The 26,368-nt window shown below is 38.2% G+C and overlaps 1 protein-coding gene and 1 pseudogene across 2 annotated transcripts in view; one reads left to right on the forward strand and one right to left on the reverse strand.

The window, feature by feature from the left end:
• Nucleotides 1-2,396: 2,396 nt before the first annotated feature.
• Nucleotides 2,397-26,368, forward strand: part of STIM2 (stromal interaction molecule 2) — a 189,491-nt gene continuing 165,519 nt past the window's right edge. The window contains exon 1 of one of the 2 annotated variants that reach the window (XM_077136555.1): nt 2,397-3,060. In XM_077136555.1, coding sequence (XP_076992670.1) covers nt 2,652-3,060 — 409 coding nt within the window. In that variant the 5' untranslated portion in view covers nt 2,397-2,651. Of the gene's footprint in view, nt 3,061-3,130; nt 3,714-26,368 lie in introns of those variants that run through there. The other variant, XM_077136556.1, reaches the window with a different exon arrangement.
• Nucleotides 24,742-25,734, reverse strand: LOC143663116 (glyceraldehyde-3-phosphate dehydrogenase pseudogene; annotated as a pseudogene).

Consider the following 26,368-nt stretch of genomic DNA (forward strand, 5'->3'; position numbering starts at 1 on the left):
GCCCACGGAATGAAAGCCGGAAGCGGGGCGAGCCACACAGCGCGCGGCGTCCGGGGACCGCGGGAGCCCGAGAGCTCGCGCACCTGGAAGTCGGCGGCCGGCAGTGGGCATGCGCAGCTCGGCGCGTGGTGGGGGCGCTCTGCGTCGCGAGCGGGAAGAGATCCGGCACCCCGCGTTTCCGCGGGTGGCGGGTCGTTGGCTGTGTTGGCTGTGGGGGAAAGGCCGGAGGAGGAGGCGGCGATGGGGAGGGAGCCCGACTCTTGGGAAGGGCGGTTTTGGCTCTGGGAAGGGGAGGGGCCGGGTAGATGGATTCAGTGTGTCTGTGCCGGGCGTGCCTCTCGGAGATTGGGGTTTGCCCGAAGATGAAATCAAACACATCGGCTAAGTGCGATGTGTTTATCTGGAGCCGAGAACACGCACAGAATACACGCCCAGATCACGGGGCCAGGCTCCCAGGCGGCTGACAGGATTACCTGCGTGGCAGGCACCGTGCAAGGGTTTTCCCTGTTGCTAGACCCACTCGCCGCCATCAGCAACCTTGTGGGGCTGGCATTGTTACACGGTCCTTAGTTTACAGGTGGGAAGTTGAGGGCAGATTAACTTGACCGCAGGTCACACAGCTAAGAAGTGGCAGTTGCCAGTTTCTAATAAATCTGATTCTGAAATTCAACGCTGCCCATACTATGCCTGAAGTCATGAATAAGTGAAAAATTTTCATATATAGGTAAAAAATTAGATGGTAAAGACATTATGAAAATAAATATCAAATCGCGGAGTTTGAACGTTAAGCGATATAGGCTTGACTGTAGGAGTCCGATAGGCGTCAATGAAAAGGGGTTCCATAGAGCTAGAATGTGATTTTGGCAACAGGAAAGTGTCTCGGATCCCCAAGGAATAAAAAGCAAAGGCTTGAAGGTGGAATTGGAAACTTGAGAAGAAAGGGAGGCGACCGCCTCAACTGGAGCCTTTTGTTTATATTTGGTTTGCAAATAGAACCATCTGTAATTCTCGGCATGGATTATCCTCCCAAGCAATGGACTTTCTCTTCTGCATTTAGGTTTATGCTATGCACAATGACACGGTTTGCCTTGAGCAAGAGGATGCAACCTGCGACTAATAACAGAAACATCGGTACGGGAGACAAAGATGATCTAAGGTGGAGGATTTATTCCTGGCCCTTGAGAGGAATAAATACTTAATTCCAAACCCATTACCCTTTCAGTGCTAGCACCCTCTCTCTGTGTTTAAAAGAAGAAAAAAGATGTCATCTTTATTTACAGGAGCTCGGCCCTGATGATTTATTACTTTGTTCGTGGTTTTATACTGCTATTGTTGCTATAACACAGCTTGCACTACCCAATTTAGCAACTGATTAACTACTGCCTTGTATTAGTCTCTAATTGTTTAATGGGTGTAAATTTTATCTCCTAAGCAAGAGTGTAAGGTTGCTCAAGCTGAGACTGTATTGTCTATCTCACTTCCTTTAGTGCTGACTTACTTGAGTTTTTCAAGTATTCTTTCTTACAGCCAAATCCCCTGCGTCCAGTACCCTTTCTGGAACATAGTATGCACTCCTTAAGTATTGAATGAATGTAATGCCTTCTGGAGAACAGGGAACACGCCGGTTACCTGGTCTGGAGAATTACCTACCTCTTTGTGGTGGACACTCAGCAAATGTGTGTCTTGATTGCTGTGCCTTTCAGTAGGAGAACTTTAATATCGCTTTGTCCCACAAAAAATTGCCAACTAAACACAATGGCCCTGAGTCTGTCAAGAAATAATTGTTGGTAGATTGATTAGCCTCAGAGAAATTCTTATAGCGCCTGCAGTGTGCAGACAGACACTTTTATGCACTTTACGTACTTATACATATGACTTTAAGAGTTAGGTAGCATCGTTTCATCCCTATTTTACGAATGAGGAAAATGAGACCCAGAAATGTTAGCAGGCTCTATTTGTTTGATAGGTAAATTAAACTCTTCTCTATGTTAACGTCTACTTCCACCCAGCTAGCCATTTCTAGGTCCCATTTATACTGAAATTTTCTAGACACCTCTGTTTCCGATTGCAAAGTTTTCCTGACCTATGCAATTATTTTTTGCTGCCGTCTTCACGGTTATAATTCGCCCAAACGCTTTAGTATGTCCTTATTGTTCTCCCCGCCCCCTTGCTCCCCAATCACGGTGGGAGCGTGAATGGGGGAGGGGAACAAGCTCTCCTCTATCCCCACCCCCTACCTTTCCGGCTCAGCTAACGCTCGAGAAACCCCTCCGCGGCACCCTAGCCCGTCTAGGGACGTCCCTGAGGGCGGGGCTGGGGCGTCGCGCACGCGCACTGCTGCAGCACCGCGCCTGCGCGGTGGAGGGGCTGAGGGAGGCGGGGGATTGGTATGCGACGAGTGTGTGAAGGGAGGGAGGTGTCCGGGCCGAGCGTGGTACTACGAAGAGCGCGGGCCGGAGGGGGCGGGGGGATGCGCCGCGGTAGCGGCGGCGGCGGCGGGGCTGCGGGCGCTGGGGCTGGTGTTTGGAGGTTCCAGAGAGCTGGCTCCCAGACTCGCCGCGGCAACAGCGCGGGTGTCGCGTGCGGCCTGAAAGCGCGGTACCTTTCTGCCCCCACCTTCACAATTTTATTGTTTTGAATAACCGGAACCAATGAACACAGCCGGGACCCGAGCTCCGGAGGCCGCTGGGGCCGAGGGGACTGGGCTGGTGCCGGGCAGGAACCCGCGTCCGAGGCGACGGGGGCGGCTCGGGGAGTCGCAGCCGGTGGCGGCGGCGCCGGGTGGAGCGGACGAGTGGCCCGCGGTTGGGGTGCCGCCGCACTTTCCCCCCGCTCCTCTTCCGCGCCCTCATCCCACCGCGACTTCTGGCCCACCCTCGGGCTGGTTGCGGCGGCGGCGCTGGACTGCGCTGCTGGTGCTCGGGCTGCTGATGGCCGGCGCGGCGGACGGATGCGAGTTGGTACCGAGGCACCTCCGCGGGCGGCGGGCGGCGAGCTCCGCTGCGGCAGCCGCCTCCTCTCCAGCTGAGGCGGCGGGCGAGAGCCCGGCGCTCATGACAGGTGAGGGCCCCGGGGGGCGGCGGTCGGGGCTCGGCCCGTAGCACCAGGACCCCCATTCCCGGGAGGGGCCCGCGCCCCAGCCGCGCACTCGCTATTCGACGGCCCCGGCTAGTGTGCGATGCGGAACGGGCGCCCGTAAGTCCTCTACACACTGGGCGCCTTTCCATTTTACCCCGACACCCCGCCCTTGACCGAGCCTCTCGAAGACAGTGGCTTCCCCGCCCTTAATTTGGGCTCCCTGGTGGTCTAAGCTGAGCAATGCGGTGGATCCTCTTCCGTGCTGCAGAAGAGCCAGCAGGGTCTCCAGACTGATTTCTTTTTCTTTCTTTCTTTTTTCTGAAGCTGCTCGAAAAAGTCAGCCGCGGCAATGCGGTATTGAATCTGTCTCTGGTGCTGGTCTTGTAAAGACAGCTGGCAGCGAGTCTCACCAGTTCAAAGCCTTGCTGAGCAAAACATCCCGGGGGAGGCTGCTAAAGAGGATTCTTTGAGAGCCATACTACCTAGTGGTGTTAGTGATTCCGTAATAGCATGCGGAAACCTCTAAGTCAAATGTGTACTTTTTGAAGGATAAGAACAAGGCCGTTTTAAAGGATGGAAGGTATTTGCTGGGTGGTTGCATCACTGGGCGACAAAGGATGCAGAATGCTCAGCAGGTAACTTTAAATGCATCTAAAATTTAACGTGTGCAAGATATTCAGGACTTGTATTTGAGCAGCACAGTTCTGATGGACTGCGCTAGGTCCTTTTGATACAGAGCGTTCTCGAAATTATTGAAAACTTGCAAACATGTTTGATAAGGTTAAGTAGAAAATTATAGCGTTTTTAAAGCCTTCCAGTGTCATGTACTCCTGATATCTTGTCATTTAACTTAATACTGTAAGGATTCTAAATACTTTTGGAAAAGTAGTGGAACTAAAGTAATGTTTTTGTTATTACTTCATTTATTTTCAAAGCACATCTGTAGGTTCTCTGCATTAATTGCGAGATTTAAAAGGAAAAAGTAAAGCGGAAGCAAGATGACCGATCATTAATTTAACCAAAGTGATAGTTCAACAGGCGTCTGAATGTTACTAACAGCTGCTTGGAGAAGTGCTCAAGCTATATTCTTTAGAGCAAAGCAGACAATCTGGGTTCTATGCAAGAATGTTAACTCTTCTAGAAGGAAGAGGGAGGTTGGCAAACTTTGTCATGCACCTTGGAAGTTGAATGCATAGAACATGATGAACAGAATATTTAACTTGCTTAACCCTGAAACTTATCAAGCGCTTTTGAAGGTTTGGTCTGGAAGCCATTGGAAATCAAAACATCTCAGCCCATCACTATCACTGTGCAATTTGGGTAACGTGATTACAGAATGATTAATATTGGAAATATAGTAAAGTTTGAGTGAGAAGATTTATTGGATAGTCTTATGCTTGAATAGTCTTTATTCTCCTAAGTGGGGAATAAAAAAATGTGAAGAATAGTTATTGTCAGGAAAGGTGCTAGATAAGACTGTAATTTGAAGGTTTGATGCTTGATTCAGGAATGGAGGGAGCAGAAACATTTGAGTTTCTAGTAGTTATGAGAGTGTGGCTCTTGGTTTCTTGAGCAGAAAAGTTTGATTAATAATTGGCTAATGCTTTATCAAAATTTAGTTGGTAAGAGAGCATGTGATTCAGGAAATTTCGTATTTATTTACTATTGACAGTGTGTAGATCATATTAAGAAAATTACTTCAGGTAGACTTATTTTAATAAACAGTTTATTCTTCCTTTTGAAGACTGAAATTCTCTAGTTGTGTATGGCATTGTGAAAAAGAAAGAGTGATTCTTTAGGGGAAAATATTTGATATATTACACAAGAGGTTTGTATTGTGCTTTAAGATAAGTTTGCAGAAATAATATTAACTCTGGAATTTATTTCTAATGTCCTTATTCTTTGCCTTTGTTAGAATTCTTATTTTTAACAAGTTAATTTATATTTAAAGTTTAAAATAATAAAGCTATATCACATGTAAAACTGTGATCATTTTAATAAGTTTATGTAAATATGTTTAATACCACTGGTCTCTCACAAAAAGTAATTTGAAAGTCCATAATAAAGTCTGAAAATGTTCAAGATTTCTTTGATCCTGTGATCTCTGTAGAGCTTCTTCCCATTCTTAAGATTGTTTGAATAGGACTTTGTTTTATGGTTTCCATTTGTAAATGTGCTAAGCTCAGAACATAATTTATAACTGCTTTTGCGCACTTCAGGAAGTAGAACCATAGACTGAATTTTTAAAAGTACGCGTTGTCAGATTTTAGCCAGCATTAAAGGATAGGAATGGAATAGAGCAGCTGTATTAAGAGACTAAAACTTCCTGTAAAGTTTGAAATTTAAAAATTCTTGAAAGAATTCTGAGATAACTCTGGATTAAAGTTGTCATTTAATTATGACTGTGCTTAATAGCTCAGTAAAGAGACAAATCTCTTCAGCTTCTCTTTTCCCTTCCAGGTTGCTATTAATAGTTACCTTTAGAAACTTCATAAGAGTTTGCCATTTACTAGTAAAATGTAGAAATCATTCTTTTCCAGTAAAATTTGCTCCTCAATTGTTTTACTTTAGGGATTTTAGTGTATTTTAAGAATAGATTGCTTTTAAATCTTCTATCATGTGCTTAGTTTTGAGCAAGTGCTTTTGTGAAGAGGCTATGACAACCCATTAGAATAAACAGACCCATTGTCATAATGAATATTGGATTATATTTTGTTTTCCTTTTTAGAATTCAACATACAAATGTTTTTAATAAAATGGAACAAAAATATATAATACTGTGTAGTAGGGATTTAAAACTATATTTATTTTAGGGCTCTTACTATGAAAGTGATTGAAATTGAAGTCAAGTTAGGAGTTGGTGACTGGGAGCTTACTGAATATATTCTAAAGTAATGCTTTAATAATTCAAGACATTACTCTTGTTTTTTTGCCTAGCATGTTTAGAATCTATGACTTGATTCCCTTGGGGAGTGATCAGTTTCATCCAGATCTGGTCCCTGAGAAATAGGTTATGAAAGAGAGATTACTATATATATGTATATATATAAACTTATTGTTAGAATACAATTCTTTATTCTGGCAAAATATGACGAATAATTGAAACATTTAAAAATTCTCTTCTTATGTCAGTAATTGCAGAACTTTTAAAAATAAATTTTAGCTTCGGAAATATTTGCTTCTAGCACTCTCTTTGTGAATTAAAGTAGCATTCTGTAGTGCCTACATAAAAGTTTTATCTTAACTATAATATCATTTTGCTAATTTGGTATGTTATTAGAACATAAACTGCACAATTTTAAACATGTCTTTTGAAAGTATTTAAAATGTGAATGATTGGGAAAAAATGTCAATGATTGGCATTGGAAAAATTCTAAAACTCTCACATTTAATTATCTCTCCTTGCATCTGTAACATTTCCCCAGTAAGTATAGTCCTTTTTAAAATTAGTAGTTGGTTTGAGTGCAATGTAGTATATATACATTGCTCTGAGGAGTATTTTACAGTAAATTTACACATATTAATGTTTACATTGCAACAGTAGATTCACAGTATAGTTCACCTAGTCCTAGAAATTTTTATTGCTTCTTTTGTGGAGTTGCTCTGTCTGAACTTAGCTTATGTTTTCCCGAAGATTTTTGATGATTAGGTAGTCTACTATATCCTCTTTTTCTTTTCACCTACTTATCATCACCAGTGATTGTTGCTGTTTTGTTGTATGACTTAAAGACTCTGCTTTTATCAATTTTGATCTATCCTGTTCTTAACATTTAAGAATTAATAGTAATCTTATTGGTCTGGATACATACCATCCTTGGCAGAACTGACCAGTTTCTGTCAGTTATCCTGTCAGAATATTCCTATTACCCCTACATGAAATAATTCATAGGGCCAATTGAAAGAATAGCTTTAGGATGTAGCTTAATTTTTAGTAATAAAGAATTTCTATACAGGAACTCTTTAATTTGCTAATGGCTTGCTTTTTGGCTTGATAAATGTTAGTGTTTTTAGATTAACTTAGACTTTTCTTTGAGTAACTATATCCAGTACTTTGTATATTAGCTTACTTGTTGATAATGCTGAAGTGTGGTTTGCATTTAAAATGGTGCTTGGATATTGTTCTAGTTTGCTAGCTACCGGAATGCAATACACCAGAGACGGATTGGCTTTTAATAAGAGGGGATTTATTTCATTGGTTCCTCAGAGGAGAGGCAGCTAACTTTCAACTGAGGTTCTTTCTTACATGGGAAGGCACAGGATGGTCTCTGCTGGCCTTCTCTCCAGGCCTCTGGGTTCCAACAACTTTCCCTGGAGTGATTCCTTTCTACATCTCCAAAGGCCTGGGCTGAGCTGCGAGTGCTGAGATGAGGTATGCTGAACTGCTTTGGTTGTGCTACCTTACGCTCTTTCATTTAAGCACCAGCCGTTTAAGTCAAATATCATTCATTGCAGCAGCCTCCTAGCCGACTGCAGATGTAGTCAGCACAGATGAGGTTCACTTACCATTGACTCGTGTCCACAGCCAACAGAACTAGGTGCCTTCACCTGGCCAAGTTGACAACTGAATCTAACTACCACAGATATTATGTGCGTATAATAGCTAAACTATAAACTGGTTAAGGCAATAATAGTAAGTAATATGATTAGCAGTCCATTTTTTGACATTCACTGGAGTTTGGACCTTACCTTATTAAGATCTGCCTAGGAGATTACTTTTGAATTGATTAGGTTTTATCAGCCAGACAGTTATTGAGTACATGCAGAATACCACATCCTGGGAATTGAAAACCGCCCATTGTGAATTCAGACTTAGTAAGGGTTGGGTATTGATAGGTACCTTTTTTAATGATTAATATGTATCATTGTACTAAGTGCTTTATATACATCACTGGTTTTGATTCTGATTAGACTAACCCTGTTAGATAACTGCTCTTATTTTCATTTAAGAGATAAGAAAACTGATGGGGAATGATCTTAAGTAACTTGCCCAAGGTCACACCTGATAGGTAGTAGAACCGGACATTTAACCTGGATTTTTCTCCCTCTGAAGCTTCTATTCTTACTGGTGTATTGTCTCTAGCCATGTAGTGTATGTAAGTTCATATATTTAGTCGTGTAGACTAAACATAACCTGAGGTAGATTGTGATTAGTACCATAGTGGAATACAAGATATTGGGAAATGGAAAAGGATGTGAGGGAACATTCCTTGGAGGAGGGTAGAATTTGAGTTGGACCTTGATGTAGAGATAGGACCACTTGTGGAGAAAAGTGAAAGGGGTTTCTAGGAAGAGAGTAAATCAATCATTTTCTTCAGAACAAGGATGGGGGTGTGTGTAGAGGAGTGGGAAATGAAAAGATAAAGAACTTTGGGGCCAAATTGTTGATGGCTTTACTATTCCTCAGTGTTGGCAATAGTCCCCCATGTATTGATATTTCAACCCATTAAAAACTGGGTACTCAGTCCTGTATAAGAGAGTATGGGAAACCACAGGATAAATATGGTACGTTTTCTTGGCCTTCCCATTTACTAGACTATTTGGGAAATACTAAGTATTTATTTGATAGTTAAAAAATTTTTAAACTTGCATTTGTTATGAAGAATGTTCATTTTCCTCTAACTAAAAAAATATTTTTATTGAGATATCTTCATACACCATACAGTACATCTAAAGTATATAATCAGTGGTTCACAGTATCAGCACATAGTTTTGTATTCATTACCATGACCGTTTTTAGAATATTTGCATCACTCCAGAAAAAAAAAATAAAAAGAAAAAAGAAAAACCTCATACATCCCATACCCATACCCCTCCCTCTCATTGACCACTAGTATTGCACTCTGCCCAATTTTCTTTACCCCTTATCTCACCTCATTATTTATTTATTTTTTTGTCCTTATTTTTTAATTCATCTGTCCATACCCTGGAAAAAGGGAGTGTCAGCTACATGGTTTTCACAGTCACAAGTCACACTGTAAAAGCTATATAGTTATATAGTTAGGAATTCAGGCTATTGGAATACAGTTCAGCAGATTCAGGTATTTCCTTCTAGCTATTCTAATACACTAAAAACTAAAAAGGCATATCTATGCATAAGAAAAACCTCTCAACTCTATTTGAAATCTCTCAACCACTGAAACTTTGTTTCATTTCTCTCTTCCCCTTCTTGCTCAAGAAGGCTTTTTCACTCTCATAATGCCAGGTCCTGGCTCATCTCCAGGAGTCATGTCCCACATTGCGAGGGAGATTTATACCCCTGGGAATCATGTCCCGTGTGGGGGGGCAGCAGTGAGTTCATCTGTGGAGTTGTCTTTGAGAAAGAGGCAACAAAAGAGGTTGAGCAACATAAAAGGTTCTTGGGATGATTCTTAGGCATAAATATAGGAATAGGTTTCTTAGGGGCAAGCTCCAAGATTGAGGGCTCGGCCTATTAAATTTGTTGTCCCCAATGCTTGCAAGAATATCAGGAATTCCCCAGGTGGAGAAGTTTAGTATTTCCTCCTTTCTCCCCAATCCCTCAAGGGGACTTTGCAAATACTTTTTTATTCTCTGCCCGAATTACTCCAGGATGTATTGGGGCATCACATTAACCTGTAGAAACCAACAATTCTCATGCCCTATTCAAGATTCTGTGCAATTATGATATTCAAACAAACTGAACATACAAGTTAAATTGGATAGTATGCTACCAGAAATATAAATTTTTCACCAAATAAACATTTCTTTCTTTGATATCAGTCAGAAGTTGAAGCTTTAATATGCAGTCAGTATCACTCTTTATTCTGTATTCTGATTTACCTTGATCTTACCTAGATCCTCTTCATTCTGCTGTGTGGGGTATTGCTGATTTTCATAGCTTGAGATCTCTGAGTCTCTGGTATCACACAAATTCCTGATGTTCTGGGGAATGACCAGGTTATACACAAAGAGCTTAGCATCTCAGAATTTAGAAATAACAGTTACAACTATGGAATATATGTGACTGCTGTAGGAGCTTACAATCTAGGACCCTTTATAGTAGGCCCCAACCTAATAACCCATGCTCTTGACTTCAGTTTTCCAAGTTTGTATATTATAGTTAGTCTGAATCAGTAAGGAGTGATAATATTTATCTTTTTGTTTCAGACATTTAATTCAACATATTGTCCTCAAGGTTCATTCACCTTTAATTTTTAAGGTAAAACAAAAGACTTAGAAAGATACGTTGGACTTTCAGATTGTTTTATTTGTGGACTCTGGAAGTGCTAAATCCAATCACTCCTGTGATTAGAGGTTGTGAAGCACTGGTTTTTGAACATGAGAGTGACATGACCTCTGTGTTTGAGAAAGTTAATTCTGGGTGGATAGTAGTGTGGAGATAATGGAGATAAGAAGGCCATTAAGAAGCCAAATTGAAGTAGAGGTCTTGAGAGTTTAAATGATGCCATGGCTATGAGAATATTTAGAGGAAATTTTGTAAAATTTGTATTATTCTTGATTTAGACAGTAATCTGGCTACTTACAAAAAGTATAAGAAAAAAATTAACTTTTTATTTTAAATACCTGTAGAATGGCTTTTCTTTAAATTGATACAAACTCTTAAAAATGCACAGAGAAGCATATTATTTGTAGAATATCTTTATGTCAAACATTTTTATAATTTTGAAAAAATTAACTACTCTTTTTGTATATGTTTGGACTTAATGTGATGATTTTCAAGGTAGTTAACAGAAAAGTAGTTACAAATATTTTATCAATTGTTTGATAACAAAAACACTTTTTGATAGTCAAAGGGCAATATATTGGGCATGTTTATATAAGTCTTTCAGTATTATTAAAAGCACATGCTTATTTTTTAGCAAAGGATGACTGTTTCCAGATGAAACTGTTGTCAGAATAAATCATAGGTGAACTTGGCCCTATCACCACTTGTAAATAACAATGTGTGATAGTACTGGCATATTATATGTTTCAAAATTAACTTCTGTATTTCATTCATTTATGAATTTCAAGCTTAATCTCCTGTAGATGATCGTTTCTCATGCCAGATCTAAATGGTTCGTTTTTTCCCTTATCCTTCCAGATTTTTGTATTAGTAGACAGTGGATATTCTGTCCTTTGTGACACTTTCTAATCCTGTCTTTAGAAACTGGTGTCCATGACTGGTTTCATTGTTGCTAACTCTAAGGGTGGTTCTCCCTAAGTCTCTGTCCACAGTCTTGTGTTCTTCTGGTCTAGCCGAACATTTCCTCCTCAGAGAACCTCATTACTAGGAAAGTTCTGAATTGGGGGTGGGGAGTCCCAAGCTAGTAATTGATTTGACTTTTGGCTTTATTTCATTTGGCCCTTGAGGTGATACTGCATAACCGTCATGGCTGCAGGACTGAGAGTAATTTCTTTTCTGCTAGCTAGCAGCTTTGTCAGCCGTGTCATCTGAAGTGAAACAGCTTTAGGACTAAGGCTAAAAGCAGTTGTAGAATGTTTAATAGTGACTCTTCAGTGCTTTTCTTAAGGCAGTGGTAACTTTTTTCTCCTCAATTCCAGGGCACCACAGAGCATAGCAGGAACAGTTTACTTAAACTGACCTTCATCTCAGAACCCAAGTGTCTGACTCTGTGGTAGAGTTTCTTTTGCATTTGACTTTGTCTTTATGTTTAATTACGGATCTTGGTCTCTGTGTAATCTATTCTTTTTTCTCTGGCCGTTTTCACTTTCTTTCTCTATCTTTCTCTTTAATCTTCCTAAACTTGCCATTATATGGAAGTGAAACACTTCAAGTATTTTATAGAATTAACTGCTGGGTTTTTAATTTTAAAAATACTTGAAGTGAGTATCATATTTATTCAAACACAAAATACTAAACAACCTCATCACAAACCCCTGAAGTAATGAAAGTTATCTTTATTTATGTTTCTTAAATGATTCTCAATAAGTAAAACAGTCCCCTCCACCCCCTGTCCCAACCCTACTTGAAATCTTTATCTGCTACTCAACACACTGTATGTTTCACAGGTCTAGTCTTGCTCTCATGATTTCTTTCCTTTAATTTTTTTGCTTTCCTTTTCAGAAACATCTGATGTTGAATTTCACTAGGTATTCATAACACCCTTCCTTTTTATTTCTATTCTCTAGCAGTCAATCTCTAACTTTTCCATTAATGACAATTATGTAACCCCCCTCTCTGCCCCTTTTACCCACTGTCTTAAACCATTGTCATCTTCAGCTCTTTGCCTTGTACATCCAGACTATGTAAATCCTTGCTCTTTCTTTCTTCTGTATTTCTTGGGTACCATATTTTAAAAAAAATCCACTTTAAAGATTTGTCCAACTGTGGTTATAGCAATCCCTTGTTATTTTTGAACTTGCCTTTTTACATATACCCTCTGTTGTGCATCTGCTGTCTGCTTTTCTTTCTATCATAATGGATACTGAAAAGAACTGTAGAGACTAAAAGTGACAAAACCCATCTTTGATGAATGTGCATATAGGTGTGTATATAGTTTTAAACAATATTTAGTGACTGTTTTATGTGAGGTATGATACCAGGAATTAGAGATGTAAAAATGCTGAAATTAACCATTTTTATCTTTTTGGAGAAAATGTAAAATTGAGAATTGCCTGAGAATGTATTGTGTACTCTAAAAAGTATATAAATATATCGTCTGCATCCTTTTAAGGGCCAATTCTTTGGTAACCTATCTGGTAGTATTGCTACATTTATTAAATCTGTTTTATTAAAGAAATCTATTAGGAGTTTCTTCTTATACATTTGCTGTGTTAAAACCAAGAATCCCTTCCCCCCCTTGTGAAATAAGAAGTGATATTAATTAATATAATTTTTGGTCCATTCTTCTCTACTCCTTTTTTTTTTTTTAACATGGGCAGGCACTGGGAATTGAATCTGGATCTCTGGGCATGGCAGGTGAAAACTCTACCACCGAGCCATCATGGCCTGCACTCTCCTACTTTTCTTCTTCATTAAAAAATGAACAACTTCAGCGGCTGCTATTTGCCCGTCACTAAATTAGGTGTTTGTGATTTCAGGATCAATAAGATGTTGACATTGCCCTATAGTCTGCTAGGTGATACACTTACTTAAAGGGTGGTGATACAGTGTGATTAGAGTAGAAAGGTTTTAAGGTATGTGCTGTATTTTGCAGAATTACAAAAATGGAGTTCTTAACTTTGATGAGGAGAGGCTGGTAATTATTGAAGAGTTTTTCCACAGTGAAGATACTAGCTGAAAGTGCTAAGGGTTTGTCAGATAGGAAAGGGCATAGTGGAAATACCCATAGAGGTGAGAGGAGAAAGCTGAGTTTCAGGGATGATACTCATCGTGGCATTTGAGAATGATAGATGGACATTGTGAATCATGATATACACAGCCTGGCATCTTAGTTAAGGTAAGCTAGCTTGCATAGCAACTCATTGTGCCCCAGCCCTCCAAGATCCATCTTTGCAGGTAATATTCAAATATATGCTGGGTAGTTTATATGCTTTGTCTAATTTAATCCTTATAGATTCCCTGTCAGGGAATTGTATTGTTATTGTATGACAGTACTCTGACAAGGTAATGGAGATACAGAATTCCTTTCAAATATTTTATATCTTAAAAATCTTCCAGTGCCAAAGGTCTTTATGTTCAGTCGTAGGGAGTGAATTGAGTTGAATCAGGAAGTGAAATTGGAGAAGTAGCAGAATTAAACATTCTGATTAATGTTAAATTTTAGAAACTTTATTGTCCAACAAACAACTTCATGAGTTCCTTCTACATTTATCTTTGGCAAATAATCAGTTCTTCATTTTAAAAAATTTTGCTATGAAATATTCTGAAATCTTAAAAAAATGCTTCTTTAAAAATATATATTTTCTGGGGCCCCAAGTAGTATGTTTTAGTGAGGCTTTTTTAAAAACAAATTAGTATCCTCAATAAGTAGGTAATTCCTATTTATGTGTCCCCCTGCCCAATGACTATGCCTTTAAAATGGGATGTAATTTTTTAAAAATCATAGTATGTTATATTTTGGACTTTTATCTGGGTCATAAATCTGTTTCCACTTTATATAGTGTGATTAAAAGCACAGTTTCTAGATTATAGCAGGATTTCCTGGATTCGAATTCTAGTCTGAGTGTGGTTTTGTAATTTTGGGTAGGTGGTTTAATCTATTAGTGCCTAATTTTCCTTATATGTGAAATGTGGTTGCAAGAAATAAGTGAGTTAATCTGTGTAAAGTGCTTAGGACAGAGCCTGGTAAATGTAAGCGTTCATTTATTATTGGCTGCTGTTATTTTCTTTCTAGTGATAGATATTGATGTAGAATAGTTGTAGAAATGTGATATGAGCTATTGAGTATTGTCAAGGTGGTTTATACTGCATTTTAAAAAGTATGATGACAATTTAAGGCACTAGTATGGTCTAGATAACCTTAGACCATCAAAGTCTGAAATTAGTTAAAACTTTCTAAAAATATGAAGCTACATATAGACAGTGAAATTGAAAAGCATTATATTTAAAAAATTGTATGCTTTGCTTAACTCATTTTGTACCTTTATTATTTCAATGGCTAAAAATTTTAGAGCATTTTGCAATTGAAATGCCCAGCTTAAAATCTTTAATTTTATTTCTGAATATAAAGGTTTATTATAGAAAATTTAGGAAGTGTTGAAAAACAAAACATTAGAAAGTGCTGGGATAGAGAAGAAATCTATCCCAACAATTACAGATAACTATCACATCAAAAATTTATTTTTTTATTTTATTTTTTTTTTTTAAAGGAAAGACAGAGAGAAGGAAGGAAGGATAGAAGGAAGGAAGAGAGGAAGAAAGGGAAACATCTTTTAAACATTTTCTTGTTTTATTGTATTTTGTTTCTCCGTTTTCGTTACATGGGCTGGGGCCGGGAATCGAACCGAGGTCCTCCGGCATAGCAGGCAAGCACTTTGCCCGCTGAGCCACCGCGGCCCGCCCAAAAATTTATTTTTTATTGTTTCTTTTAGACTTATAAGAGTGCGTGTGTATGTTTGTGTGTGTAGTTAATAATATTAGCTTATAGAGTGACTTTAAAAAAAATGTGAGATTACATGAGAGATATTTGAATATCAGTTATATTCCAGAAATATGATAAATATTGGGGACACAATGATGAACAAAATCAGTTAGGTCCTTGCCTCCATGGAACTTTCATTTCAGTGTGGAATATAGAAAGACAAACAAAAAAACAAATGAAAGTTTAAGTTGTGAGAAATGCTATTGTTCTAGTTTTCTAGCTACCGGAATGCTATATACCAGAAACGGAATGGCTTTTAAAAAGGGGAATTTAATAAGTTCCCAGTTTACAGTTCTAAAGCCGAGGAAATGTCCCAATTAAAACAAGTCTATAGAAATGTCCAATCAAAGGCATCCATCCAGAGAAAGATACCTTGGTTCAAGAAGGCCGATGACGTTCATGGTCTCTCTCTCAAGTAAAAAGGCATATGGTGAACAGTCAGGACTTCTCTCTCAGCTGGAAGGGCACATGGTGAACACAGTGTCATCTGCTAGCTTTCTCTCCTGGCTTCTGGTTTCATGAAGCTCCCCTGGAGGCGTTTTCCTTCTTCATCTCTAAAGGTCGCTGGTTCGTGGATTCTCTGCTTCGTGGTGCTGCAGCATTCTCTCCTCTCTCCAAATCTTTCATTCTCTAAAATGTTTCCTCTTTTATAGGACTCTAGAAACTTATCAAGACCCATCCAAATGGGTGGAGACATGTCATCACCTAATCCAGTTTAACAACCACTCTTGATTAAATCACATCTCCAGGGAGATGATCTGATTATAATTTCAAACATATACTATTGAATAGGGATTATTCTGCCTTTACAAAATGGGATTTAGATTAAAACATGGCTTTTCTAGGGGACATGCATCCTTTCAAACCAGCACAGCTATCAAGGAACAAGAGAGAGATAAGATAGAAAATAATATAGGTGGTAAGCTGGTTAGGGAAGCCTTCTCTGAGATGGTCACATTTAAAAAAAAAAAATTTTATTAATGAAACCATCAACATACAATATGAACATTCTTTTTTTCATGACGTAGTTGTATACTCATTATCATGATCATTTCTTAGAACATTTACATCAATTCAGAAAAAGAAAAGAAAACCAAAAAAATTCATACATCCTTTACTCCTCCTTTCATTGATCACTAACATTTCAATCTATTAAATTTATCTTAACATTTGTTCCCCCTATAACTTATTTATTTTTAATCCATATATTTTACTCATCTGTCCATAGGTAGATAAAAGAAGTCTCAGACACAAGGTTTTTACAATCACACAGTGAGATGGTCATATTTATAAGTGATATCTGAAGGATGATAAAGAGCCAGCTCTGTGAAAAGTTGGAGGATAGCAGTCTCACAGAGGAAGTAGCATGGACCTTGAGGCAAGAATTTGAATTATTTGAAGAAGTGAAAGTGTCATTTTGTCTAAACATCTGATGCAGGGGGAGAGTAGCATCAGATTGAACGTTTGTAGAGGCAAGGGCCAGGTGGTACAAAGCCTTGTTTTATTTAGGGAGTAATGGAAAGCAGTTGAAGAATCTTAAGGAGGGAATGATATGATGTGACTTAACATCTTAAAAGATCCCTTTGATCACAGAATAGGGAATGGATTTTTGGCAACAAAAGTGACCATAGGGAGACTGCCTGAGAGGATGGTTATTAGGAGTCCGATTGTAGAGTTAGTTGATAAGGGCTTGTACTGTGATGGTAGCAACAGAGGCAGAGAGAGAGGAAGGGTTAATGAGACCTTTTGGGATTACAATTGATTTGGTTTGCTGATAGTGAAAGAAAGGAAGGAATCCAGGATGGATCTTAGATTGTTGCCTTCAAGCTTCCTAATGACCAAACCAGGGAGGCAAATCTTTACCAGGTGCTCCCAACACATTTTTTTTCTCAGATCTCATTGGTAGATGTGGGTTATCTGCTGAGGGAAATAGGATTTCTCTACTTAGAAGAATCATGATTCCTTCTTCTAGGGTTGGGGGAGGGTCCACCTGCTGCTCAGTAGGAACAGAATGGAGGTTCTCTTAGGGGGGAAAGGATGACACGTAACTGAGCTTTGGGGAAGCATCTTAACCTTTTTTTTTTTTTTGCCTCATTTTTGAAATAGGGGTAATAAATACTTCAGGGTTGTAGTGAAGAGTAAATAAAATAATGTATTTGAAGTGCCTAGCAAGGAATACATTCTCAGTGTTGTTTTCTTTACTTCGCCACTCCAAACCATCTTTTTGACTTTTTTTAAAATGGTATCACTGTTTTTTTCTCATCAACCAAATACAAATTCTTGGAGTTGAATTTGACCCTTTCCCTAATTCTTCCCATTCTCTTTGCTACCACATTAGTTCTTAATGTCATCATTTAGATTAGAGGAGGCAATGGTCTTGTAACTCACATCACACTTTGTATTATTTCATTAATAAAACTTGTAGTATTTCCAGTTAATACCAAAATAATATAAACTTGTGAAATTTCATAGTGGAATACACAGTCACCTGCTGATCTTCTACATGTCACAATTACTCTCTAATGAAATTAAACTATGTATTATTCTTTGAACATGATTTATTTCCTCTATTCCTTTGCTTGGGTATTCCCTCATCCTAGATTACCCTCTTCACCTCCCTAAGTCCGCTCCAAATACTTGCTTATTCTATGATCAAGAATCTTCTGTGTTCAGTGCATTGTATGAGTTGGAGACAAAATGGTGGGCAGGAACTGACATGGTACCCGCTCTTCTGTGTTTCCTCTGTTATAAAGTCTGTCCAATGCCATCCTCAGATAAGACACTGTTTCTTCCACCTTGAGAATTCCTTAACAGATTGTTTATACCTTTCTAACTAGCATTGTTGCTCTACTTATTTTATTCATTCTTCTGAATTATAGTAGTGGTTCTCATTTCTTTTTTACCTGTTTGAAATATCTGTTATGGTGTTTTTTTCTCATAAAAGTTGTACCATAGCCTCATAAATACTTTTGGATTTTGTTTTTTTGTTTGATTGTAATCTATTGTAGTTGGTGCTACCTTAGGTTTGTATAGTGATTGATTTACAATTGTTACTTTAGCACACTAATACCTTAAAATATATGGGTAGTTTAATCTAGAATACAGTATGATTTATTCATTGACATTTGTTTTTATCTAAGGACATTTTTATCGGCACTTTAAAAAGTTGATGTGTTAAATACTTTTAGGACAAACGGGTCCATCTTTATTTGTGAATGCTTCTTGTGGAAAAATGTTAAGGGTTAACTTTCAGCTATTCACTTACATAAACTGGGTAATTATGAGTAATATATTACTCACTTGGCTTAAGTCATGAGCTCTTTTTTATAATTGATAATTTTTGTAAACTCTTCTAAAAAGAGTTTAGGGATATGAAGATGATAGAATCAAGATTTTTATTCAGTTTATGGTCTCATAGACTTAAAAACATTTAAAAAGTGCTAGTTGATGTGAATTTGGGAGTAGTACATTCAGTAAGTATTAGACATCTACTGTAAAGTTACATTGTACTATTTAGTAGGGGGAATGGACTTATTCAATAAGGATTTGAATGTCTGTTTTGTGCTGGACACATATTAGGTGTTGAAGAGTTAGTAGAAAACTAAGCAAATGAGTTATTTGCTCTCATGATTTCACTTTTAATGCTCTGGTTATTTATTGTGCAAATGTAGTTTTGCTACTGTTTTGGTTTGCTAAAACTGACAAAATGCAATATACCAGAAATAGGGTGGCTTTTACAATGGGGATTTATTAACTTTCAAGTTTACGGTTCTGAATTCATGAAAAATGTCCAAATTAAGGCATCCACAAGACTGATACCATCTCTCTGAAGATTGGCTACTGGTGATCATTTGTCACAAGGCCAGGTACATGGCAATGCCTGCTGGTCCTCTCCCTGGTTTCATTGCCTTCAGCATCTGGCTTCAGTTTCTGTGTGTCTTGTCTTGCAGCTTCTCTGGCTCTCTCAGCTTCTCTAGATGTTTCTGTTTTTCTGCATGTCCTTTATTCTTTTATAAAGGATTCCAGTATGAGAATTAAGACCCACATTGAATGAGGTGGGTCACATCTCCACTGAAGTAACTTAATCAGAGCGTTCCTCTCCCAAAAATTCTACACCCATAGGAATGGATTAAAAGAACATGATCATTTCTGGGATACATAGCAGCTTCAAACCATGACAGCTACATTATGTAGTATGTAGTCTTTGAACAAATTGGCAACTTCCTCATTTTGTGATTACCACTGATCCCACTAGTTCCCAGACTCCTTTGTATTTGAAGCTGAGTGGCATGTTGATTTTATTTATTAATCTTTACGCTCATTTATAATATCAGTTATACAACCCACACTGACAAATCTTTTTGAGTCTCATGCAAAATATATATAAATACTTGTTTTCTAAGATCAACTTTAACTTAATGTAATAGAATTCGAAACTAGATCTGTATTGTTTTTGCCATATGCTGTCTTTTTTGATCTATTTGAAAATCTAATAGAAACATGTCAGTGTTTATCCTGAATTTAGCCAAACCTATATACATGTAATCTATGATAAATTGTTTATAAAGTCAAAATTTTAAGCTTATTTATAAAATTATCAGGTAGCTGTTAAACAGTATACTGAAAATTTAATTTTACATTTTTGAAGTCGTTAAAAGTTTGTTTTCAGTCAGGTGGTTTGTAGTCATGACAGATTCATCTTACTGTGAAAATATTGAGCTGTTAATTAATAATTAGGCCTTTTTTTCTGTGTTCTAGATTAGTAAGGGGGTAAAAACTATGATATTCTGGAAGCTCTAATTTATAATGTTGCAACATGAGAATAGACTGTTCAAGAATTAAAAGATAAATGTCTTTCTTTTTTGCTCTTCAGTCACTTCTTCAGGTGGTCTAGATAAACAGCTTTCTTTAGTTAAATGCAAATTCTGAAGCAAAGCATGGTGTGCTTATAGGTAATTCTTTCTTAATTGTTATGGAGAGATCCTGAAAAATTTTATCCCAGTGTGCTGGTTTGAAAGGATGCATGTCCCCTAGAAAAGCCATGTTTTAATCTAAATCCCATTTTGTAAAGGCAGAATAATCCCTGTTCAATACTATATGTTTGAAATTGTAATCAGATCATCTACCTGGAGATGTGATTTAATCAAGAGTGGTTGTTAAACTGGATTAGGTGATGACATGTCTCCACCCATTTGGGTGGGTCTTGATAAGTTTCTAGAGTCCTATAAAAGAGGAAACATTTTGGAGAATGAGAGAAATTCGGAGAGAGCGGAGAAGAATGACATAGCCACGAGCAGAGTCCACCAGCCAGCGACCTTTGGAGATGAAAAAAGAACATGCCTCCTGAGGAGCTTCATGAAACAGGAAGCCAGAAGAAGCTAGCATATGATGCCGTGCTCGCCACGTGCCCTTCCAGATGATAGCATATGACACCATGCTCGCTATGTGCCCTTCCAGATGAGAGAGAAACACTGACTGTGTTCACCATGTGCCTTTCCAGCTGCGAGAGAAACCCTAACTGTGTTCACCATGTGCCTTCTCACTTGAGAAAGAAACCCTGAACTTCATTGGCCTTCTTGAACCAAGGTATCTTTCCCCGGATGCCTTAGATTGGGCATTTCTATAGACTTGTTTTAATTGGGACATTTTCTCAGCCTTAGAACTGTAAACTAGCAGTTTATTAAATTCCCCTTTTTAAAAGCCATTCCGTTTTTGGTATATTGCATTCCGGCAGCTAGCAAACTAGAACACCCAATAAGATCTGATGTTGGAAAGTTAAGATAGTCTGGGAAAAATAGGCATTGGAATGAGGGTCAATAACACCATTAAAGTTCTTATTATATATTATTAATAATATAAATATTATTAATATTTACATTTGCTAAGAAAATACCATAGTAAAGAATCACTTGCATGTCCTGAATTAGTAAATCTGAAAATAATTGCGTTTATCATCCTTATAAGGTAGAGTTCAGAATTTCCTTCTGTAGCTTGTGAGGTCGTTGAAAATCCATTTTTAGGTTACAGTAGATAATATGGATACTAAGTAGTATTAGGGTATTAACATATTATTATGATACTCAGTATCTAGTTCATTGAAATGTTAGACATTATGTTTTTGTTACTTGGAATTATTGATTTTCATACCTTGCCATCCATGGTGAGCTGGTAAAATGCTGATTAACTTAGATGTATAAAATGGGAAAAACTTCTGGTAAATTTATTTGAACAATTCTTTGAATGTCCCCAGTAGTATATTGCTCATATATCTTCATTGGTAAAGTCTGAATTCTTTCCATGGGTATCTTATATCAGGAGAGCGAGGATATTGAACATTCTCACTTGGCTTGGTTATCACCACTATGGTGGGTCTTTGGATCTTAGCCCTTTCCTAGCTTTCACACACAAGAGTACACTTTGAAGGCCAGGTGGACTTGAACTGGGTTTCCTTTAACTCAAGATTACATTTTAAAAACCTCAACTCTGGTCCTGCTTTGCTTTACTCTTCTCAGTCTCTAGATTTATCTTTTCCCTGTTATTGCTGACACAATTTTAGTGGGAAAATGATAAACCATAAATAAGTTTGTGAGAAATAGAATTTTCACAAAATGACAGTGTCATCCTGGAAGATTTACTAAATTCATATGCAACAATTTTTCTTCTCCAACCCATAACTAAATGCTTTTATTTAATGGACTTGCTACAAGTTGACGGTGTCTTGGTCAAAGTAATAGAGTATGTATATCTACTTTACTTTAGCGGGTTTGGGAGAGAACTATACTATGTGTTTAATTATTGGTTTACCTTTACAATTAGGTTTTTTCATGTCATTGCCCTTTTTTTTTTTTTTTGCTTCTGGTTTAACCTGTTTCTTCTACTTTTATGTGGAGATGATAAATGGTATTTCTTTGTCTTTTACAGATAATAGAAAATATTTAAAAAATATCTGCTCCATATATTTCAGTAGTTAATTATGTCAGATAATATCTTTTCTATAAACTTTTTGCTTCATTTATGTGATTTAAGGTAATGATAACTTCACAATTTTAAGAGGGTTTGTCTTGCATGGGGTTTTCTGACCTTGAATCTGTGGTTTCCTGTCATTCATTATCTCAACAATGATCTCTTCAGATATTTCTTTCATCTTTTTTTTTTTGTCTTCTCCCTTTGGGAATCCAGTTAATTTTTTTTGTCTGTTTGAATTGTTCCCAAACTGTTGTATGCTCTCTTCTGTTTTTTTTTTAACACCCTTTTTTCCTTTTTGTTTCAAATTGGACACTTTCTGTTTACCTATCATAAGTTCACTGATTTACCAGCCCCCTACCCCTGCTGTGTCTAGTCTGTTGCTAAGCCTGTCAAAATAATTCTCCATTTTTGATGTTTTTTCTTTTTCTATGACATTTTATGCTTTTTTATAGTTTTCATATCTCTGCTGAAAAACCCATCTCTTTATGCATATCGTGTGCTTTTTCCTCTAGATTTTTAAACTTATTAATCCCAATTGTTTTAGCTTCACTGACTGATAGTTACAACATCTAGTTTATCTCTGAGTCTGGTTCTGTTGTTTGCTTTATTTCTTGACAATGTTTTTTTTTCTTCACTTTTTACTTTGAAATAATTTCAAACATATAGGATAGTTGAAAAAATAAACCCCATACAAAGAACTCCTGTATACCTCCATCCCCCCAGATAACCAGATCCCCCAATTTTAACATTTTGTCAACCTACCTGCCCTTCCTTCATTCCTTCCATTCATTCCTTTCCATTATCTTTCTTACACTGTTTCTTTTTTTTTCTTTTAATTAATTAACGGAAAAAAAGAAATTAACCCAACATTTAGAAATCATACCATTCTACATATGCAATCAGTAATTCTTAACATAATCACATAGATGCATGATCATCGTTTCTTAGTACATTTGCATCGGTTTAGAAGAACTAGCAACACAACAGAAAAAGATATAGAATGTTAATATAGAGAAAAAAATAAAAGTAATAATAATAGTAAACAAACAAACAAACAAACAAACAAACAAAAAAACCTATAGCTCAGGTGCAGCTTCATTCACTGTTTCTTTTTGAGAGCAGATTGCCCATAGCATACTCCTTGGACACAAAACTTCCGTGTATATTTCTATAAGGATGTTCACTTCTGTAATTAACCTTAAATGCAGTTGTCAAGTTCAAGAAATTTCACATTGATATTATATAGCTTATATTCTATATTCTAATGCTTTCTTGTATCCCATAATGTCCTTTTGAGTCTTTTCTTCTTCATTCTTAGAGTCCATCCAATATCATGTATTACATTTAATTGTCAGTATATCTTTAGTTTTTCTTTAATTTTTTCACATGGAAACATACGTACGACAACATAAATATTCCTATCCCAACCTCTCCCAAGCACACCATTCAGTGGGTTTAGTCACATTCACAATTTGTAGTTTCTTCAGCACCATCTATTATTAGAACTTTTCCTTCACCCCAAACTGAAACCCTACACTCATTTTGTATTAACCCCCCCAATGTTATTGTTGTTTTTGTTTTTAAAATAATTTTTGATTGAATGCTGGACATTGTGTGTAGAAGAACAGTTTGACTGAAGTAAATAGAACTGTGTTCGTAAGTGGGCATGTCTCTTCTGTCATCTGTTAGTATGGAGGGTTCAGTCAATTTCACCACTTGTTGTGTTGGGGATGGCTTTTGGGTACTATTTTTACCTTCAATGCACCACAGACTTGAAATCTCTCCAGTGGTGGGTTGCTCATACCTTGTGCTTTGTGTAGCTTGCATGGTGTTCTTGCTCTTCAGTCAACTGTCAGCAGCATACCTGCACCACAAAGGGATTCTTCATATATTAGCTAGGTTCTGATTGGAGGTGGAGATGTTCTTGGTTCTCTTGGTCTGCCCTCAGTCTTAGGTAGGGTCTATGAGTCTGGGCTTTGGGAATGGGGCTTTCTTTGTCTTTTTGCTCCTTATCCCCAGTGGCAGCCAAACTCTTCCTTGGATGTAGACCTGAGAGAGTTTCCTAGCCTTCTCTCAGTGGTAGCATACATGCTTCTACTTTGTTTTGGTGCAGGATCCTGTGCCAAAAATGTTTTTTGTCCCTCTCCTGAGGCAGTTGGCTTTTACTTCTACCTGTCCCCCACAAGCAGTGGACCTTTGTTTGGACCCTTGGGGTTAGATGGTTTCCTTCTTCTATCTAATACTGAGAAACCTGCTTCTCCTAGTCTGTTTGTATCTCAGTCTTTGACTAATCCTGCTCTTTGATATATACCTCTTTGTCTCTGCTTTCCCTCCAGATTCTGGATTCTGATCTCTTCTCCTGATATGCACTTGTAGTTCCTCTTGTAGTCCTTGACTTGCTATTGATAATTCCTTGCTGCCTCCTCTCCTGTAGCCTAACTAAATTCTTAGTCCTAGCGTCTTTTTTTTTTTCCTTTTGATTGGGTATACTTTATTGATGATTCATGACAAGGTAGGGCTCTCAGCCCCTCCCCCTTTTCAGGGGTCTGTGATGGAACCTGTGGAGGAGTTGGGATTCTCATTGTTAGGGGTCGAGCTGGAACCAGGACTCCCCAAAAGCTGATGGCTTCTCTCCTCTCTGCTGGTGCTGGGGTTGGTGGTCCAGAGTCTCTTACTCCTTAAAGGCTATGTAGACTGTAAGGTCCACCATCCTGTGCTATAGCCAAATTTATTGTCACAACAGGAAATGAACTTAATGAAGTGGTTGTTGAGGGCATTGCCAGCCTCAGCATGAAAAAGTGGAAGAGTGAGTGTCACTGTTCAAGTTGCAGGAAATGACTTGGTCCTCAGCGTAGCCCAAGATGCCCTTTCGGGGGCCCTCTGATGCCTGTGTCACCACCTTCTTGATGTTGTTGTCCTTGGCTGCTTTCTCCAGGCTGCAGGTCAGATCCACGATGGATACATTAGGGTGGGGATACAGATGGCCATGCCAATGAGCTTCCCATTCAGCTCCGGGATGACCTTGCCCACTGCTTTGGCAGTGCTGGTAGAGGCAAAGATCATATTCTGGGCACTCTCATGGTCATCATGCTGCATTTTCCCAGAGCGGCCATCTACTGTCTTCTGGATGGCAGTGATGGTATGGACAGTGGTCATGAGTCCCTCCACTATGCTAAAGTTGTCATGGATGACCTTGGCTAGGGGGGCCAGGCAGTTGGTGGTGCAAGAAGCATTGCTGACAATCTTGAGGGAGTTGTCATACTTCTCACATCCATCACAAACATGGGGACATCAACTAAAGGGATAGAGATGATGACTCTTTTGGCACCACCCTTCAAGTGAGCCCCAGCCTTCTCCGTGGTTGTGAAGACACTAGTGAATTCCACAACATATTCAGCTCCAGCATCACCCCATTTGATGTTGGTAGGATCTTGCTCCTGGAAGAAAGTAATGGGATTCCTACTGATGACGAGTTTCCCATTCTCACCCTTGACAGTGCCTTTGAACTTGCTGTTGGTGGAATCATACTGGGACACGTAGACCATATAGTAGAGGTCAATGAAGGGGTCATTGATGGCAACACCTGCACTTTGATGGAGTTTGCAGCAGCCCTCTTGACCGGGTGCCCAATACAGCCAAATCCATTTATTCCAACCTTCACCATCATGCCTCAGAAATGTGGCTGGCACTGCATGAGAAGATGAGGGAGGCTGTTGAGCGGGGAGGAGCGGAGAGCCCCTGGCCTCTTTTTACATTGCATTCAAGTTGAGTCATCAACCAATAAGTAAGCCAGTAAGCTTTAAAATTATTTTTGTGACTCAGAAATTACCTATTATTCTGGTAAAATTACTTGACTATGTGTAATACCAAATCCTCTAGATCTTGGAATGCTGTGTAATTTGTTCTAAAAAGTCTCTAATGAGGATTCCATAGCTCTTATTTGATTTCATAATCTTAACAATCCTTAATATTTTATCTTCATTGCCTGCCTTTGGTAATAAGTGCTTGGTTTTATAGAAAGATTATGTGATCAAGTCAGATGACCTGGATTTAAATTCCTACTGCATCTTTTCTTTTATCTATCTTGTCATAAAATATTTATTGAATACCTTCTCTATTCTTGTTACTGAAATATTATTACTGTGAGATCTGACAGCTGTAAATTACTGAGTGCTTAAGTACAGTTACATTGTTGTTTTTCATAGGTTCACACTTAGTCATCCCAGTGACTGTATGAGAGCAGTAGATATTATTTTCACTTTGTGGTTGAGAAAACTGAAGATCTGAATATTTAAGCG

Source organism: Tamandua tetradactyla, chromosome 19, assembly GCF_023851605.1.
Source record: "Tamandua tetradactyla isolate mTamTet1 chromosome 19, mTamTet1.pri, whole genome shotgun sequence".
In the NCBI taxonomy this organism is placed as follows: domain Eukaryota; kingdom Metazoa; phylum Chordata; class Mammalia; order Pilosa; family Myrmecophagidae; genus Tamandua; species Tamandua tetradactyla.